General features: G+C 44.7%; 1 protein-coding gene across 1 annotated transcript; it reads left to right on the top strand.

Moving 5' to 3' along the window:
• Positions 1–98: 98 nt before the first annotated feature.
• On the top strand, positions 99–12,170 carry LOC139421992 (neuronal acetylcholine receptor subunit alpha-10-like). Its single transcript, XM_071173133.1, has 6 exons — positions 99–309; positions 7,634–7,779; positions 7,939–8,093; positions 9,611–9,857; positions 10,221–10,506; positions 11,319–12,170. Exons 1-6 carry the CDS (start codon positions 249–251, stop codon positions 12,164–12,166), a joined length of 1,743 nt encoding a protein of 580 aa, XP_071029234.1. The 5' UTR covers positions 99–248; the 3' UTR covers positions 12,167–12,170.
• Positions 12,171–17,275: the final 5,105 nt, after the last annotated feature.

The raw sequence follows: 17,275 nt of genomic DNA, 5'->3' as shown, positions 1-17,275 counted from the left end.
TTGTCGCTCACCACAGCGCGGGAGGGAAAAAAACGATGCTACTGGACACAGCAGCAGTCCATCCATAATCAGTTCTGTGTGCGCAGCTGTCTCTTCGCGGCGCGTTTCAGTAGTGCGCTAAAATCAATAGATACGGCAAATCATCTTTCAATCGCTTTAGGACGGTATCTCAGACGTAGGTGACTATTTTGCTCCTCTTCTGCCTGCTGGATCAAGCAAAAAGCGGCACATTGTGCCAGTTCAAAGCCATGCATCTATGGAGCTTATTTCCTATGTTGCTGTTCTTCATCGGTGTAAGTTTTCTTCCAGGTACGTGCTCTTTGTTGCTTAACAAACTGACAACATGAATTGCATTACAGAGATGGTTCTGATTGCTTATCCATGGCTTAAATACGGAATAGACTTTGAGGGCAAATTTCCTCACTTTAGTCAGTCAGTAGACTAATTTACAGTAAGTAGGCTATTTCATGTTTTCCCAGTGTTATAAAATGCCACCTACAGTATAGTGACCTAACTGACCTCACGTTGAAAATGTGGCAGACGAGCTATGGTCACATTGGATGATGAATTCATGTATAAACTATCCCTCACAGATTTATTTACAGGCAAAGGTGGACAGGATATAATGGCATGCATGGACTACACACTCTGGGTTGGTGATTTCAGGATGAGAATTTAGTGTTTTATCCCACTGGAATGGAAATATGGAGTTAACCTGATATTACTTGATGGGCTACCATGTCATAGTGCCTGACTCTTTTGGTGTTATTGCTGGTTTCACTCTTCACAAAGCTGTGGAGATTATGGCGTGTTTCTTAATTAATACCTGATTGCTGTACTTGTGGCAAGCTGTTCCTCATCATTTATTTATCTATCGCTCTCTCTTTTCCATATCATCCCCTGTTAATCTTAACCATCTGGTGTTTAAACCTGCAGTGAGAGTGTGTTCTGACGTGACCACTGGGCTGAAAGAGAAGACACACACACACACACACACACACACACACAGAGATCAGATGAGAGAATTACACTGTTGTCCGGACACGTGATATCTGCCACTATCAACAGGTTAATGCTATCATCCCAGTGACCGCTGACCCAGACTCATGCCTGGTCATGCACATACTGACAGGAGACAAGAGAAGATATGAATGAAGGGGAAAAAAGAGAGGAAGAGGAGAACCGAGAAGATGACAGGGTCTGGACTCTATGGTCAAAGACTTCCGTATCAATACATTGCCCATAAGAAATTTTTAAAAATAGTCTCAAGGACTTTGATAGTTGCTCTTCCTGTTTTTTATTTTTGTTTTTTTTTGTTTAATTGGTAGCCTCAATTTGTAAGAATCAATATCACTAATGTTTCTTTCCAGGAAAGAAGAGGGAGTGGACATAGGGAGGTAAAGCGAAAGGAGAGGAGAGATTGAGGGGACAAGGAGTGGTAAAAGGAGAGGAGAGATTGAGGGGACAAGGAGTGGTAAAAGGAGAGGAGAGATTGAGGGGACAAGGAGTGGTAAAAGGAGAGGAGAGATTGAGGGGACAAGGAGTGGTAAAGGGAGAGGAGAGATTGAGGGGACAAGGAGTGGTAAAGGGAGAGGAGAGATTGAGGGGACAAGGAGTGGTAAAGGGAGAGGAGAGATTGAGGGGACAAGGAGTGGTAAAGGGAGAGGAGAGAGAGGGAGGGGACAAGGAGTGGTAAAAGGAGAGTAGAGATTGAGGGGACAAGGAGTGGTAAAGGGAGAGGAGAGGGAGGGTGAGAGGGAACAAGGAGAGGGAGAGAGGAAGGGGACAAGGAGTGGGAGAGGGAGAGAGGAAGGGGACAAGGAGTGGTAAAGGGAAAGGAGAGGGAGGGAGAGAGGGGACAAGGAGTGGGAGAGGAGAGGGAGAGAGGAAGGGGACAAGGAGTGGTAAAGGGAGAGGAGAGGGAGGGAGAGAGGGGACAAGGAGTGGGTGAGGAGAGGGAGAGAGGAAGAGGACAAGGAGTGGGAGAGGGAGAGAGGAAGGGGACAAGGAGTGGTAAAGGTAAAGGAGAGGGAGGGAGAGAGGGGACAAGGAGTGGGAGAGGAGAGGGAGAGAGGAAGGGGACAAGGAGTGGGAGAGGGAGAGAGGAAGGGGACAAGGAGTGGTAAAGGGAAAGGAGAGGGAGTGAGTCGATGATGTAGAGGGGGAGAGGAGAGGGAGAGAAAAATAGTGTTGTGTTTACGTGAGAGACCTTTCCTCTGACCTTCTTGTGTGTAAATAATGAGTGTTTACTATTCCCTACAGCGTACACCCAGAGAGAGGCTACAGGGACACCCTTGTTCATTAATAATGAATCATCAGGATGTCCCTGGGCTCACGCGCGCACTGACACACCCAAAGTATGGATCCTAAATAGTTGGCATCTTGTTCTGATTATGTTGTGCATTTTCAATCACTTCACACAGTCAGAGGATAGAATAGAGATATTAGGGTCTGGGTCAAATTCAGTAAAAAGTTAAACAAAATAAAATTTAAAAATTGGCAGTATCACTTTAATGATAAAATGTATGTGACCTAGGATTAAGGTTAGGTTTAAAATTAGGGTTAGTGATTAAAACAATTATTTGTGGTTAGAAATCGTTTAAATTCTATGACCAGATGGTGATGACCCAGAGTTAGTGTAGATGAGGTCTGGGCTTCTGAAACTACCGTTAGAGTTGATGTCAGAGTGCTCCCTGCCTTCAAGGAGTGGCTGGTGTGTGTGTGTATCCAGATGCTAGAGGAGAGAGGGTACAGTGAAGGGCATGAGTGGGATTATAGCAAATAATCCCACAATGCCTCTGGCAGGGTAGGAGTACAGGCTTTGATGCTTCACTGCCTCATGGCATGATGGGACAGATAATACAACCCGGTCCTGTCAGTCTGACAATACACATTCAGACAGTTCTTCTTATTCCAGGACTAGTCTTAATCTATATCTGGGAAACCAGCCAATACAGTGTAATGTCTACTCTTATGTATGTTTTGTTAGGCTCTACAGTAGGCCTACATGTGTTTGTGCATGTGTGTGCTAGTTGGTACATGCATCTGGGTTTCTCCATGTGTATGTTCCCTCTCATGTCTGTGTGTTGTGTGCACTTTGGGCAATACAGTAGGTAGTTAGACAAGTGTCTGCCAGCTGGCATGTGATGGTCCGTTAGCACCAGGGCCCTTAGATTAATGCTGGAGAAAAACGCTGACTAAACTCACACCTCATGAACCCACCAAACAACTGAACCTGCTTTTCTAGAGATAGGGAGAGAGAGAGAGAGGAGGGAGAAATAGAGAAAGGTGGAGAGAGAGAGGAGGGAGAAATAGAGAAAGGTGGAGAGAGAGAGAGAGAGGAGGGAGAAATAGAGAGAGAGAGAGAGGAGAGAGAAATAGAGAGAGAGAGAGGAGGGAGAAATAGAGCGAGAGAGAGAGAGGAGGGAGAAATGGAGGTGGAGAGAGAGAGAGAGGAGGGAGAAATAGAGAGAGAGAGAGAGGGAGGGAGAAATAGAGAGAGAGAGAGAGAGAGAGAGAGGAAGGAGAAATAGAGAGAGAGAGAGAGAGGAGGGAGAAATAGAGAGAGAGAGAGAGAGAGAGAGGAGGGAGAAATAGAGAGAGGTGGAGAGAGAGAGAGAGAGAGGAGGTAGAAATAGAGAGGTGGAGAGAGGGAGGGAGAAATAGAGAGGTGGAGAGAGGAGGGAGAAATAGAGAGAGAGAGAGAGAGGGAGAAATATATAGAGAGAGAGAGAGAGGAGGGAGAATAGAGAGAGAGAGGGAGAGAGAGGAGGGAGAAATAGGGAGAGAGAGAGAGGAGGGAGAAATAGAGAGGTGGGGAGAGAGAGAGAGAGAGATGAGGGAGAAATAGAGAGAGAGAGATAGAGAGGAGGGAGAAATAGGGAGAGAGAGAGAGGAGGGAGAAATAGAGAGGTGGAGAGAGAGAGAGAGAGAGATGAGGGAGAAATAGAGAGAGGTGGAGAAATAGAGAGAGAGAGGAGGGAGAAATAGAGAGAGAGAGGAGGGAGAAATAGAGAGAGAGAGGAGGGAGAAATAGAGAGAGGTGGAGAGTGCGTAACTGAGATAAAGAGAGAGAAAGAGCGAAGGAGAGAATGAGAAGGAAAGGTGATTACAGTGGCAGAGAGAGAGAACACATAAGAGGGATAGAAACAATGAGGAGAACGAGGAACTAAAGAACAGATGAGTAAACCTGCTGTTCCATTAGGAGTTGAGAGAGAGAGAGAGCTGTGGCCCAGTGAATGTAGTAGTGGGACAGCAGCCCTCTGCAGTGTGGCTGCAGCACTTTATACTGGCACAGAGATGGATGCTGAGCTGGACTGAGAGAGAATGGGGCTATGACAGCCAGTGAGCTGCTGATGGGGTGCTGACTGATCTCAGAAGCAGATAAACATGTTAATGGACCACTCTGTGTGCCATACACATTATTACACAGAACAAAAATAGGACAGGACTTATTTGTATTGTCGCCAAACATTTAGGGTATAAGACCTTCTTCAGTGTACATAGGAGGCAATGGCAATCAATGTCACGGCAACAATACAGGCCACACACAGGTGGACATAATTATAGAATCTCAAAGTAAGTTTTACTAGTACATTATCACACACACACACACACACACACACACACAGTATTAGAGCAGCAAGCCATTTTGCACAATGTGTGAGATGAAGAGCATCCAACCATTAAGCACGAACACGTGCACTCACAGTCACACTGAGACAGATACAGAGTTTTCTGTATGAGAGGCTAGAACAATTTTTCACTTTTATAGGTGACACAGTCAAGGTAACTTTCACATTCTTATGCTGAGTTTACAGGCTCCCAAGGCAGGACAAGTAAATACTATCTATGAATATAAATAAAATGCCATGAATCAGCAGACTGAAGAAGCTACTCACAGATGTATGATGCCTTATGACTTGTGGCAACACACACCACACTATATGGATTAGAAAATGATGGAGTAGCTACTCAAGTCCTTAAGAGCACTGCGAAGGAGCCATAATGCCCCTCCTGTACTCTTTTAGACTAGATGTACAGGCACCCCATGGTACCCAAAAAAATAATTCCCCCTCTGTGTCACTGATGATGCATCAGTTGGGGTAACGTTCAGGAACTTGATCAAGGACAGCAAGTTCCCTGTATAACGCTGCACCAACTGTACAGACAAAAGGTTGTAGTTCAACCCCAATATCGCTGGAATTAGATTGGTCTCATCGTTCCCATTCATTTGGATTTGAGGTATAGAGATTTTTCTGAATGTGTGATTTACACAGAAGATGGTATGGAATAATGAGTGGACTTTAGATCACTTTTGAAGTATGACAACACTTGACAAACATTGATTTAGTGGTGAACTGTCTCTTTAACTTAAGGTAAACAGACGCATCTGGTCAGCTTTATATGCAACGTAGCTCTACCCAGAGCCAACCTCCAATCCTTAACACTGCTGCTTATTTACTGTGTGACGTGACCAGGGAAAACTGTGGAACCTAGTCATAATGGGCTCGGGGATAGGGGTTGAGGTTATGGGATGAATGCTATGTGATGAGGGGGTAGGTTTACAGTGATGGCCTGGTTCACAGATGTGGTTGGTGCTGTAACCAAGTCCTCTTGTTGGTTGACATGCAATCCATGGTGTATGTACAGGATATTACAGAGGCTCTATGACATTCACACATGTATAGAACTACAGATGGGTAATCAGGCCAACAAGTCTTATTCTAACTACATTCTCTTTCTCTATTCTCTCTCTCCCTCTCTCCCTCTCTCTCCCTTCCTCCATCCTATTCAAAGGGCTTTATTGGCATGGGAAACATATATTTACATTGCCAGAGAAAATGAAATAGATAATAAACAAAAGTGAAATGAACAATAAAAATGAACAGTAAACATTACACTCACAAAAGTTCCAAAGGGATAGAGACATGTAAAATGTCATTATGTCTATATACAGTGTTGTAACAATCTGCAAATAGTTGAAATACAAACGGGAAAATAAACATATGTTCTACACTGGTTGCCCTTTTCTTGTGGCAACAGGTCACAAATACTGCTGCTGTGCTGGCACACTGTGGTATTTCACCCAATTCTAGTTTGCTCTGTGTTTTTGTTAAGTCTTTCCAATGTGTCAAGTAATTATATCTTTGTTTTCTCATGATTTGGTTGAGTCTAATTGTGTTACTGTCCTGGGACTTGTGAACAGAGCCCCAGGACCAGCTTGCTTAGTTAATTCTTCTCCAGGTTAATCTCTCTGTAGGGGATGACTTTGTTATGGAAGGTTTGGGAATCACTTCCGTTTAGGTGGTTGTTGAATTTAGCGGATTTAAATGGATTTTTATCATTAGCGGGTATCGGCCTAATTCTGCTCTGCATGCATTATTTGGTGTTTTATGTTCTACATGGAGGATTTTCTTGCAGAATTCTGCTTGCAGTCTCAATTTGGTGTTTGTCCCATCTCTCTTTCTCTCTTTATCTCTATCTCTATCTCTATCTCTATCTCACACACACACACACACACACACATACACTGATTTGTTACATGTACAGACACACACACATGCATTGTTTGAGATTGAGTGACAATAATGTTTGGCAGTAGTAAGTGTAGAGGCACTGATTGTGTCTAACTTTCTGCAGTGGGGGTTGTAGTGGCACACAAGGCGTGCCTGTGCCTGTGCTGCGCTGTGCTGTCTACAGTAGGAAGTGAATGGACAGGGATTTAGCCGTTCTAGATGGACACACTATCTCATTTACTGTTTGTAATTAACTTTCCGCTTATCTGCCTCTGTCCCCCTCTCCCCCGTTCCCCCTCTCTTTCCTTCTCTCTCATATATCCAGCGTTTCTCTTCTGTGCGTTGAGTAATTAACTCCTTCCCTCCATTCCTCCAACCCTTTCTCTCTTTCCTCCCCTCACGCTAAAGTCCACCTTAATCTTTTTGTCCTTTTCACCTCTGTTTACTTCTCCCTGTTAATCTCTCTAACATTTCCCCTTTCTCTATCTCCATCTCCCTTGTCACTTTCTCTCTCACCCTCGGTCTGTCTCTGTCAAATTGAATTTCTAAATAATAAAAAATTAACATAAGGTTTAGAAACATGAGTGTTGCCATTGTTTGTGTGTTTTCTTGCCAAACCAAAATCCAAATATTAAGGGACCTCAAGAAGCTGGCCCAAACCCCTACAGGAACTCTTTCAAGAAAGGCTTGAGAGACTACAGGACTTCCCACCAGTTCCATCAATGCAGCGATTAAGGGAGAACATCTGGAGCAGGGCTTCTGCCAGTGACCCTGCAGTTAAAGGGCAACCGCACAAAAGGGCAATACCTTAAATGTGCCTACATATAGGAAGAAGCCTAACCAAAAGATGCTGTAACATTATCAAATGTAATGACTGTCGTGAGTCATGCATGGGGGACCAGGCAGACATGTAGAGCTAGCTTTGTGATCAGCTTATCAAATGACTGGACATCATTAAGTGGATTCCAAGGTCGTTCTAAGGTTAATCGAGCTAGGATACTGCAGAGACATATCTTCCCATTCCTTTGAGAAACTAAGACTTGGATTTAAATATTGAATAATATAACCCCCCCCCCCCCCCCCCCCCTCTGTCTTTCTCTCTCTCTGTGTGGCAGTGAGTCTTGGTGCTCATGGGAGGTATGCTCAAAAGTTGCTGACTGATTTGTTCGCTAACTACACCAACGCTCTGAGACCAGTGGAGGACACGGACCACATCATCAATGTCACACTGCAGATCACCCTCTCACAGATAATCGACATGGTAAACACACAAACACATGCACAAGGTCACCATGATGACCCCACATCACATGCACACCTCAGCCTCCTCTGATACTACCATTTCTGTATGTTTTCAGTACCTGTAGTCATTGGACCTGTGTGTTTCAGTACATGTTGTCTCTTGTGTGTTTTTCTGCAGGATGAGCGTAACCAGATCCTGACCACGTACCTGTGGATCCGGCAGGTGTGGACGGACGCCTACCTCACTTGGAAGAAGGAGGACTACGATGGTCTTGATACCATCCGTATACCTAGTAGTTATGTATGGAGGCCTGATATTGTCCTATATAACAAGTAGGTCTGGCTGGTATTGAGACATATCGGTTCTCCCTGCACGGGTTTGTTGTCCTCTTCCTCATACTCCTCTTCACCCTCATCGTCAAATTTCTGTTGTGTTGCCATGGACACAAGCTGGACACCCTAAAAGCCGTTACTCACGGGGTGTCCAGGCAGCCAGTCTACTTCTGATGCTCATCACAGTGTATTGGAGCTAGACTTTCTTGTTGTTGCACCATGACTAGTGCCAGGGTTTGTCTTGGTTAGGCCACCTGGTCAGGAAAATCTCTTGGCACTTGTTATGATTTATGGCCACCTACAGCCTTTCAAGTTTTTCATTGCTGCAATGTGCCAATTCAACTTTGACAGTGTTTCTAGCCAGAATCAAGTCTTAATCAATAACGCAGTAGGCACCAGCCCTGTCCCACCAATGGACCCTGGCCCACAGTTGGGAAACTCTCCAAAAACAACTGTAAAACTGCACACTAGAAAATACAGACATCTGACCTTGACTTCTGTTTATTTTTCATTTTTTAACCTTAAATGGAAAATAAATATAACTAAAGACAAGGTTGGTTGCCTGTCTTTTCTAGTATGCGGTTTTTAAACTTGTTTTTGGACACTAGTTGTTCCTACCTAAACCAGGACCCAGACCTAGATGCACAGGGTTTTCTCATATATATACCGGGAAACACTGTATTAGCGGAATAATCCAGCTTTTCATTCTTTCACAGTCTTGTTATGTTTTAATCTCCCTTTGTTGTTATTACAACTGAATCAGTAATCCTTTTACAACAGGCTAGACTTTCTACATCATTTGTCCTGGAAATATCTGGACAAGTTTGAATGTTGTGTGTTACATGAGACTCACAATAATCCCATACCTAAACTAACACTTTACATGTTTAATTACCAAACCCCTGTTGGAGGACGATTGATAGTAGGGAGATGCCACGCAATGCAGATTCAGTTCCTAAGCTTTGATTTCTGAGAAGAATCAAACTTTTAGGGTAATGACTATTAAAGTTCTAAGTTCAGTCCAGTCCCTGTGATGAAGGTCAGAAGTGTAGTGATATTTCTGAGTGTAGAAGTGGGCTCTGAGGGGTGGGCTCCACCCCTGCTCTCCCCTCTCTCCTTGCGCCCCGGCAATCATCTTTCAATCATCCTGCCTGACCGTCATCACATCCTTTGTCTCTCTGTGAGACACTCCATGCCCATCTTCCTTCCCTCCATTTCTGCTCTCTGTCCTTTCCCAGTCACTCCTCTAAAGAGTCTTTAGTGACTTGACGGTATCTATTGTAGATAAGAACACATTTTCTATGCTTTTTATTGCCTTCTTTGTTCACCAATGAATTCCTCACACACTCTGCCTCTTCTCCCTCTCTTCCTTCCTCCCTCCGTCTCTCCTTCTCCCACCATCCCTGTCCTCCTTCTCCCCCTCTATCCTCCATCCATACTCCTAATTTTCCGTTCAACCTCCCCTCTCTCTCACTCACACACTTTCCCTTCCTCTCGCCTTGCTCTCCTCCTCTCAGTGCTGATGACCAGTTCGCCAGCTCCATGGAGACCAATGTGGTGATCCGTAACGATGGACAGATCATGTGGGACCAGCCGGCCATCACTAAGAGCTCGTGCTCAGTGGATGTGTCCTTCTTCCCGTTCGATGCCCAGCAGTGTCGCCTAACCTTCGGCTCCTGGACACACAACGGCAACCAGATGGACCTGGTCAACGCCCTGGACAGTGCTGACCTGGCCGACTTCGTGGCCAATGTAGAGTGGGAGGTCAGATTTATTAGTTCATTTAGACATTTTTTTATCCTTTATTTATAGCAGTGCTTTTGCTGATATTTGTATGGGCAAAGCCTGATATGTATTCCCTATGTGCACTTTATTGATTGAAAACACTTTTGCATTTATAAGACTGTCTTATCTAGTTGTTTCTATAGTTTCTATTCAACAATGCACAATACATGTATTTTATTTGTTTATTGGATAGGACAGAGAGAGATAGGTGGAGTGTGCTGAAAGAGCATTGGATTGGATTTGAACCCATGCTGGCAGAGGTTCAAAGTATCAGTGTTCTTAAACCGCTAGATCACCGCAGGCCATTCATTTATATTCTATTCCATGCTATCCTAACTATAGGTTCTGGGCATGCCAGCCAAGAAGAACGTGATCCTGTACGGCTGCTGCTCGGACCCCTACCCAGACATCACCTACACCCTGCACCTGAAACGCAGGGCCTCCTTCTACATCTTTAACCTGCTCATCCCCTGTATGATGATCTCCTTCCTGGCCCCGTTGGGCTTCTACCTGCCAGCTGACTCTGGGGAGAAAGTGTCCCTTGGGGTCACCGTGCTGCTGGCACTGACCGTGTTCCAGCTGCTAGTGGCAGAGAGCATGCCACCCTCGGAGAACGTACCACTCATAGGTGAGAGAAGGGGCGAGAGATGGGCAGAGAGAGAGTGCCATGAGTAGAGCAATCAGATAATATATACTCTCCTCTGGGCTTTTGAGGCCATTTTAGCTCCTTTTCCAACACTAACTGAGACTGACTAGCTCTCCTCAGAGACTTTTGTAGGTCTTCTCCCATAAACTCACAGGCAGAGATGCTTAGTAAATATTTAATGGGTCTTACTCAGCACAACATCCTCATACAGCCTCTCTCTGCTGCTAAATTGAATTGCCTGGCTAGTGTATAGATGAGATGTGATACAGAGCAGGGAGACCTTATGAATACAGAAGAAGCATATTTTGTATGTTTATTCAGTATATTATTCCATATCTTATTGTGAAATAGTATAGGGACAAGCAAAAAGTGCTTATGCATTTTGAATCAACATTGAGATGCAGGCAGAGTAAAACAAAAGTGAAGTAGGACCTTTTGCCATAGGATTTCAACACATTTGTTTTTTACATTTTCAATAAAGAAGGTATCAGCAAAGTGATAAATTGTGTTGGTGTTTGTGGGATAATGTCAATGTAATGGTACAGAGGCCAGTCGATGGTGGCTGTCCAGCGAATTTAATGTGCCGCAATCACAACTCGATAACCTATACTCTGTCTTTCCTCTGTGGAGCAATTATGCTTGTCTGTCTATTTAACACTGTCTAGAATCCTGAAGGCAGTGATATTATGTAAGTCAATGTACACCATTACATTGAATAATGATGATTATGTTTGAATGTGTGAGAGTTGTTATACATGGAATTGACTGTATTGCTGATCACTACTTCCCCACAGGCAAGTACTACATTGCTACCATGACGATGATCACTGCGTCGACCGCCCTGACCATCTTCATCATGAACATCCATCACTGTGGTCCGGAGGCGCGTCCCGTCCCTGAGTGGGCCCGCCGCTTCATCCTGCACTACCTGGCACGGATCTGCTTTGTCTATGAGGTGGGAGAGAACTGCTTCACCGGCATCCCCAAGAAACGGGCCCCGCCCGAGCTCCCAGCTGACCACAATATCAACCCCCAAACCAGAAGTACCAACTGGGATGTGAATGGGGAGTCCTTGGGAGGGAGGGGTGGAGAGGAAGGGGTTGGGGTGGGCGTAAAAACACAGAAAGAGGAGGGGGATAGACTGGATGTGAAAAGAGGCTCATACCAAACGTTTGAGCCCAGTTGGTGGAAAGACGACCTGTTTGTGAGTATAGATGCTGGAGAGGAGGAGGAGGGAGCAGCAGGAGGTGAGAAAGAAGGAGGAGGAGAGGCAGAAAGAGAGAAGGGTTTCAGAGGAGAAAGTGGGTGCATGGGCGGAGCAGTGGCGGCAGAAAGAGGCAAAGGCGGAGGAGGAGAGAGAGGCTGTGTGGGAGGAGGTGGAGAAAGAAGGAAAGGATCATTAGGAGGCGCAGAGGCTAGGGTTAGGAGAGAGGTGGTGGTGAGGGCCCAGTGTGTGTGTCAGCACCAAGCGCTATGCAGGAACATCGAGTACATTGCCAGCTGCTACCACGACCAGCGCTCTACCCAGAGACGTACGGGTGAGTGGAGGAAAGTGGCCAAGGTTATGGACCGACTCTTCATGTGGCTCTTCTTCATCATGGTCTTCCTCATGAGCCTCCTCATCATGGGCAAGGCTGTCTGAGCACGTGCAGAGAGAAAAGGGAGAAGGCTCCGGGTACAAGTTACCCTTAGGCACAGATCTAGGATCAGATCATACCCTTCCCAAATACTGACCTTAACCATTAAGGGGGATCCCAAACAGACCTTAGCTCAGTTTCTAATGGCAACATTATCCTACTCCGAGGGGCAGTAGCGGCCAACTAAACCATTCACAAGTTTACCACAGGAGATACTGTATGTGGAAATGTGTTTTTGTACCTAGTATACTAGCTGTTTATGTTCCAAGGCTGTGACGAATAGGATTAATTGGAGGATAATCTCTTGATACAGTGGTGGGGAACTTGGCAGTTTCTCTGTATCGCCACCATACATATGTTTTCTACGTGGATCTAAAGTATTTGTAGAGGGGACAGGAACACACTTAATCTGTGGAATGGAGCCAAAGCAAATCTTCTGCCACCCTGAGACTGTTATCAATACACACACATGCAAACAGTCAATCAATTAAATGTATATATAAAGCCCTGTTTACATCAGCATTTGTCACAAAGTGGTCATACAGAAACCCAGCCTGAGACTCCAAAGGGCAAGCAATGCAGTGGTAGAAGCACGGTGTCTAGGTAAAACTACCTAGAAAGGCAAGAACCTAGGAAGAAACTGAGAGAGGTACAGTCCTCTTCTTCACACACACACACACACACACACACACACACACACACAGAGTCTTGTACAGCTAACCTTGTAGCGACACACAATTCAGTCCCATTCTAAATCCTATTTTCCCTAAACCTTAACCTAACCCAAAATCCTAACCTTTACACTAACCCTAAAACTAACCCTAGCTCCTAACCTTAACACTAATTCTAACCTTAACCCTAAACCCCCTAGAAATAGCATTTGACCTCGTGGGGACTAACAAAATGTCCCTAATTGGTAAAATTTTGGTTAGTTTACTATTCTTCTTTAACAAGAATAGTTAAACACATTCACACACACACACACATGCTCTTCTTTTTGTATTAATATAATATAACCGCTCACTGTCCTTTTACTGTATGTGAAAAATCCAGTACACTCCATATGGACTGTGTCATTGGACAATTGTGTGTTAAGTGTACTTCTCAGGCCTGCCAGTCACTGCATGGGAATCACAGCACTTTACAAGTGCGCACTTTCTCTGAGTGCTCACTTGACACTTTTGAAGACCTTGATGTGTAAATACAGTATAGTATGACAATGCTAAAATAATAGGTATGGGCCATGTTTAAGAATAATGTATCTGATGTTTATCACTTGTCTTGTACCATATAGAAGTATCCAAAATGCATAGCAGCATATGTGCAACCACGCCATTAAATGTATTGAATATTTAATACTTTTCAAAGCCCTCTGACTTTTTCCACTTTATAAGCCCAGATAAACATTTCAGCGAGCCATGAATGGGAAAGGAATACTGTTATACACTCATACATTCCAGTTGTGAGGAATAGGACAGGATACATGAAAGAGAACCAGCGTGAAGCTAAATTAGGACATGTAGAGTGTAATCCAATAACCCTTTAACATCATTAGAGCTTTGTGAATTAATTGGAAAAATAAATGTAATCTCAACTTTAAAACCATTCAGAGAGTCCTGGGTAATCTCCTTTAGACACTAATCCTGCTTACGATGACAACCGTTCACATACACTCCCAAACTACACACACGGTTGAAAACAGGGTTTTCATAGGCTGAATTCAGATGGCGACTCTTTGAACCGGACCGCTTAAAATACTAGTCTATTGATGCACCTGTGCATCAATCTAATAAAAATAATACAAAAATCCCCATCAGATCTGTCAATTTAAAATAGGGATATCAGTTTTTTGAATGGGCTGCTTCTCAATCCAACACATCTGCCTTGGCAGCAAAATGGCGCCGGAGGAGATGGCCACCGTTTTACGGTCTCCTAACCAATTGTGCTATTATGTGGTTTTTTTCTCGATATTTGTAAATTGTTTTGTACATAATGTTTCTGCAACCGTATCTTACGGAAGAAAAGAGCTTCTGGATATCAGGACAGCGATCACTCACCTCGGATTAGACAAAGATTTCTTCAACAACAACAACAACAACAACAGCAGCAAACAGGACTCACATGATATTCTCCAAAAACCCCACAGGGCAGACATCCCAATTATTCGCAAAAGGAAGTGACACAGAGGACAAAGAGCCGGATGCCTCGTCCAGACCCGCAGAAGACAACTAGGAAAGCTGCCGTTACCGTCAATATTACTCGCCAACGTGCAATCATTGGACAATAAACTAGACGAGGTAAGATCACGAATATCCTACCAACGGGACATCAAAAACTGTAATATCTTATGCTTCATGGAATCGTGGCTGAATGACGACATGGATATTCAGCTAGCGGGATACACGCTGCACCGGCAGGATAGAACAGCACACTCCGTAAGACGAGGGGGGGGGGTGGTCTATGCATATTTGTAAACAACAGCTGGTGCACAAAATCTAAGGAAGTCTCTAGATTTTGCTCGCCTGAAGTTGAGTATATTGTGATAAACTGCAGGCCACACTACTTTCCTAGAGAGTTCTCAGCTATACTTTTTGTGGCTGTTTATTTACCACCACAGACAGATGCTGGCACTAAGATCGCACTCAGTCAGCTGTATAAGGAAATAAGCGAACAGGAAACCTTGAGAGCTGCCGCTTTCAAGGTGCGAGACTCTAACCCGGAAGCTTCCAAGAAATCATGCTATGCCCTGCGATGAACCATCAAACAGGCAAATCGTCAATACAGGGCTAAGATTAAATCATACTACACCGGCTCCGACGCTCGTCGGATGTGGCAGGGCTTGCAAACTATTACAGACTACAGAGGGAAGCACAGCCACGAGCTGCCCAGTGACACGAGACTACCAGACGAGCTAAATCACTTCTATGCTCGCTTCGAGGCAAGCAACACTGAGGCATGCATGAGAGCATCAGCTGTTCCGGACGACTGTGTGATCACGCTCTCCATATCTGACGTGAGTAAGACCTTTAAACAGGTCAACATACACAAGAACACAAAGGCAACCTGCCTAAATGACTACAGACCTGTAGCACTCACGTCCGTAGCCATGAAGTGCTTTGAAAGGCTGGTCATGGCTCACATCAACACCATTATCCCAGAAACCCTAGACCCACTCCAATTTGCATAACGCCCAAACAGATCCACAGATGATGTAATCTCTATGGCACTCCACACTGCCCTTTCCCACCTGGACAAAAGGAACACCTATGTGAGAATGCTGTTCATTGACTACAGCTCAGCGTTCAACACCATAGTACCCTCAAAGCTCATCACCAAGGTAAGGATCCTGGGACTAAACACCTCCCTCTGCAACTGGATCCTGGACTTCCTGACAGGCTGCCCCCAGGTGGTGAGGGTAGGTAGCAGCACATCTGCCACGCTGATCCTCAACACTGGAGCTCCCAGAGGTGCGTGCTCAGTCCCCTCCTGTACTCCCTGTTCACCCACGACTGCATGGCCAGGCACGACTCCAACACCATCATTAAATTTGCTGACGACACAACAGTGGTTAGTCACCGACAACGACGAGACAGCCTATAGGGAGGAGGTCAGAGACCTGGCCGGGTGGTGCCAGAATAACAACCTATCCCTCAACGTAACCAAGACTAAGGATATTATTGTGGACTACAGGAAAAGGAGCACCGAGCACGTCCCCATTCTCATCAACGGGGCACGACAAAGCCTATTCCCCCTCAGGAAACTAAAAAGATTTGGCATGGGTCCTGAGATCCTCAAAAGGTTCTACAGCTGTAACACAGAGAGCATCCTGACCGGTTGCATCACTGCCTGGTACGGCAATTGCTCGGCCTCCGACCGCAAGGCACTTCAGAGAGTAGTGTGTACGGCCCAGTACATCACTGGGGCAAAGCTGCCTGCCATCCAGGACCTCTACACCACGCGGTGTCAGAGGAAGGCCCTAAAAATTGTCAAAGACCCCAGTCATAGACTGTTCTCTCTACTACCGCATGGCAAACGGTACCGGAGTGACAAGTCTAGGACAAAAAAGCTTCTCAACAGTTTTTACCCCCAAGCAATAAGACTCCTGAACAGGTAACCAAATGGTTAACTGGACTATTTGCATTGTGTACCCCCTCCAACCCCTCTTTTACGCTGCTGCTACTCTCTTTTTATTCTTTATGCATAGTCACTTTAACTATACATTCATGTACATACTACCTCAATTGGCCCGACCAACCAGTGCTCCCGCACATTGGCTAATAGGGCTATCTGCATTGTGTCCCACCACCCGCCAACCCCTCTTTTTACGCTTCTGCTACTCTCTGTTCATCATATATGCATAGTCAATTTAACGATACCTATATGTACATACTACCTCAATAAGCCTGACTAACAGGTGTCTGTATATAGCCTTGCTACTCCTTTTTCAAATGTATTTTTAGTGTTTTATTTCTTAACTTACCTACACACACACACATATCTTTTTTCCCGCACCATTGGTCAGAGCCTGTAAGTAAGCATTTCACTGTAAGGTTTACACCTGTTGTATTTGGCGCACGTGACAAATAAACTTTGATTTGATTTGTTGCCCTTCTGCATCAGGGCAACAGTTGCAGATCTACAGCGCTGTTTGTCAGACCAGGAGATGAAAATTGATCTTCTCACAAAATGTCTGTAGTGTCCGAACAGTGGCCTACTAATTAATATGACCCCTCAATGGAAATAACACGATGGTGTTCTCTGTTTTGCTCTATGACCCCCACAAGTGTCACGGGACTTGTCTGAAGGTAACCCATACAAATGAATGGAAGTATGGAGGTAGTTTTGTACCAACAAAAATAAGGGGTTAAATACAGTACCTTCAGAAAGTATTGACACCCTTTGACTTTTTCCACATTTTGTTGTTACAGCCTGAATTTAACATTGATTACATTTAGATTTGTTTTGTCACTGGCCTACACACAATACCCCATAATGTCAAAGTGGAATCATGATTTTTGAAATTTTTACAAATTCATTAAAAATGAAAAGCTGAAATGTCTTGAGTCAATAAGTATTCAACCCCTTTGTCATGGCATGCCTTAATAAGTTAAGAA

This window comes from Oncorhynchus clarkii, chromosome 12 (assembly GCF_045791955.1).
Source record: "Oncorhynchus clarkii lewisi isolate Uvic-CL-2024 chromosome 12, UVic_Ocla_1.0, whole genome shotgun sequence".
Taxonomy (NCBI): domain Eukaryota; kingdom Metazoa; phylum Chordata; class Actinopteri; order Salmoniformes; family Salmonidae; genus Oncorhynchus; species Oncorhynchus clarkii.
Note: the sequence above shows the minus strand (reverse complement) of the source record. Positions and strands in the feature narration are given on the sequence as shown.

Bases quoted from the DNA above. Each gene is read 5' to 3' on its own strand.
- LOC139421992 (XM_071173133.1), top strand. From the start codon at position 249: ATGCATCTATGGAGCTTATTTCCTATGTTGCTGTTCTTCATCGGTGTA. The intron at 310-7,633 runs GTACGTGCTCTT...TCTGTGTGGCAG, and splicing joins CGGTGTAAGTTTTCTTCCAG to TGAGTCTTGGTGCTCATGGG. The intron at 10,507-11,318 runs GTGAGAGAAGGG...ACTTCCCCACAG, and splicing joins GGAGAACGTACCACTCATAG to GCAAGTACTACATTGCTACC.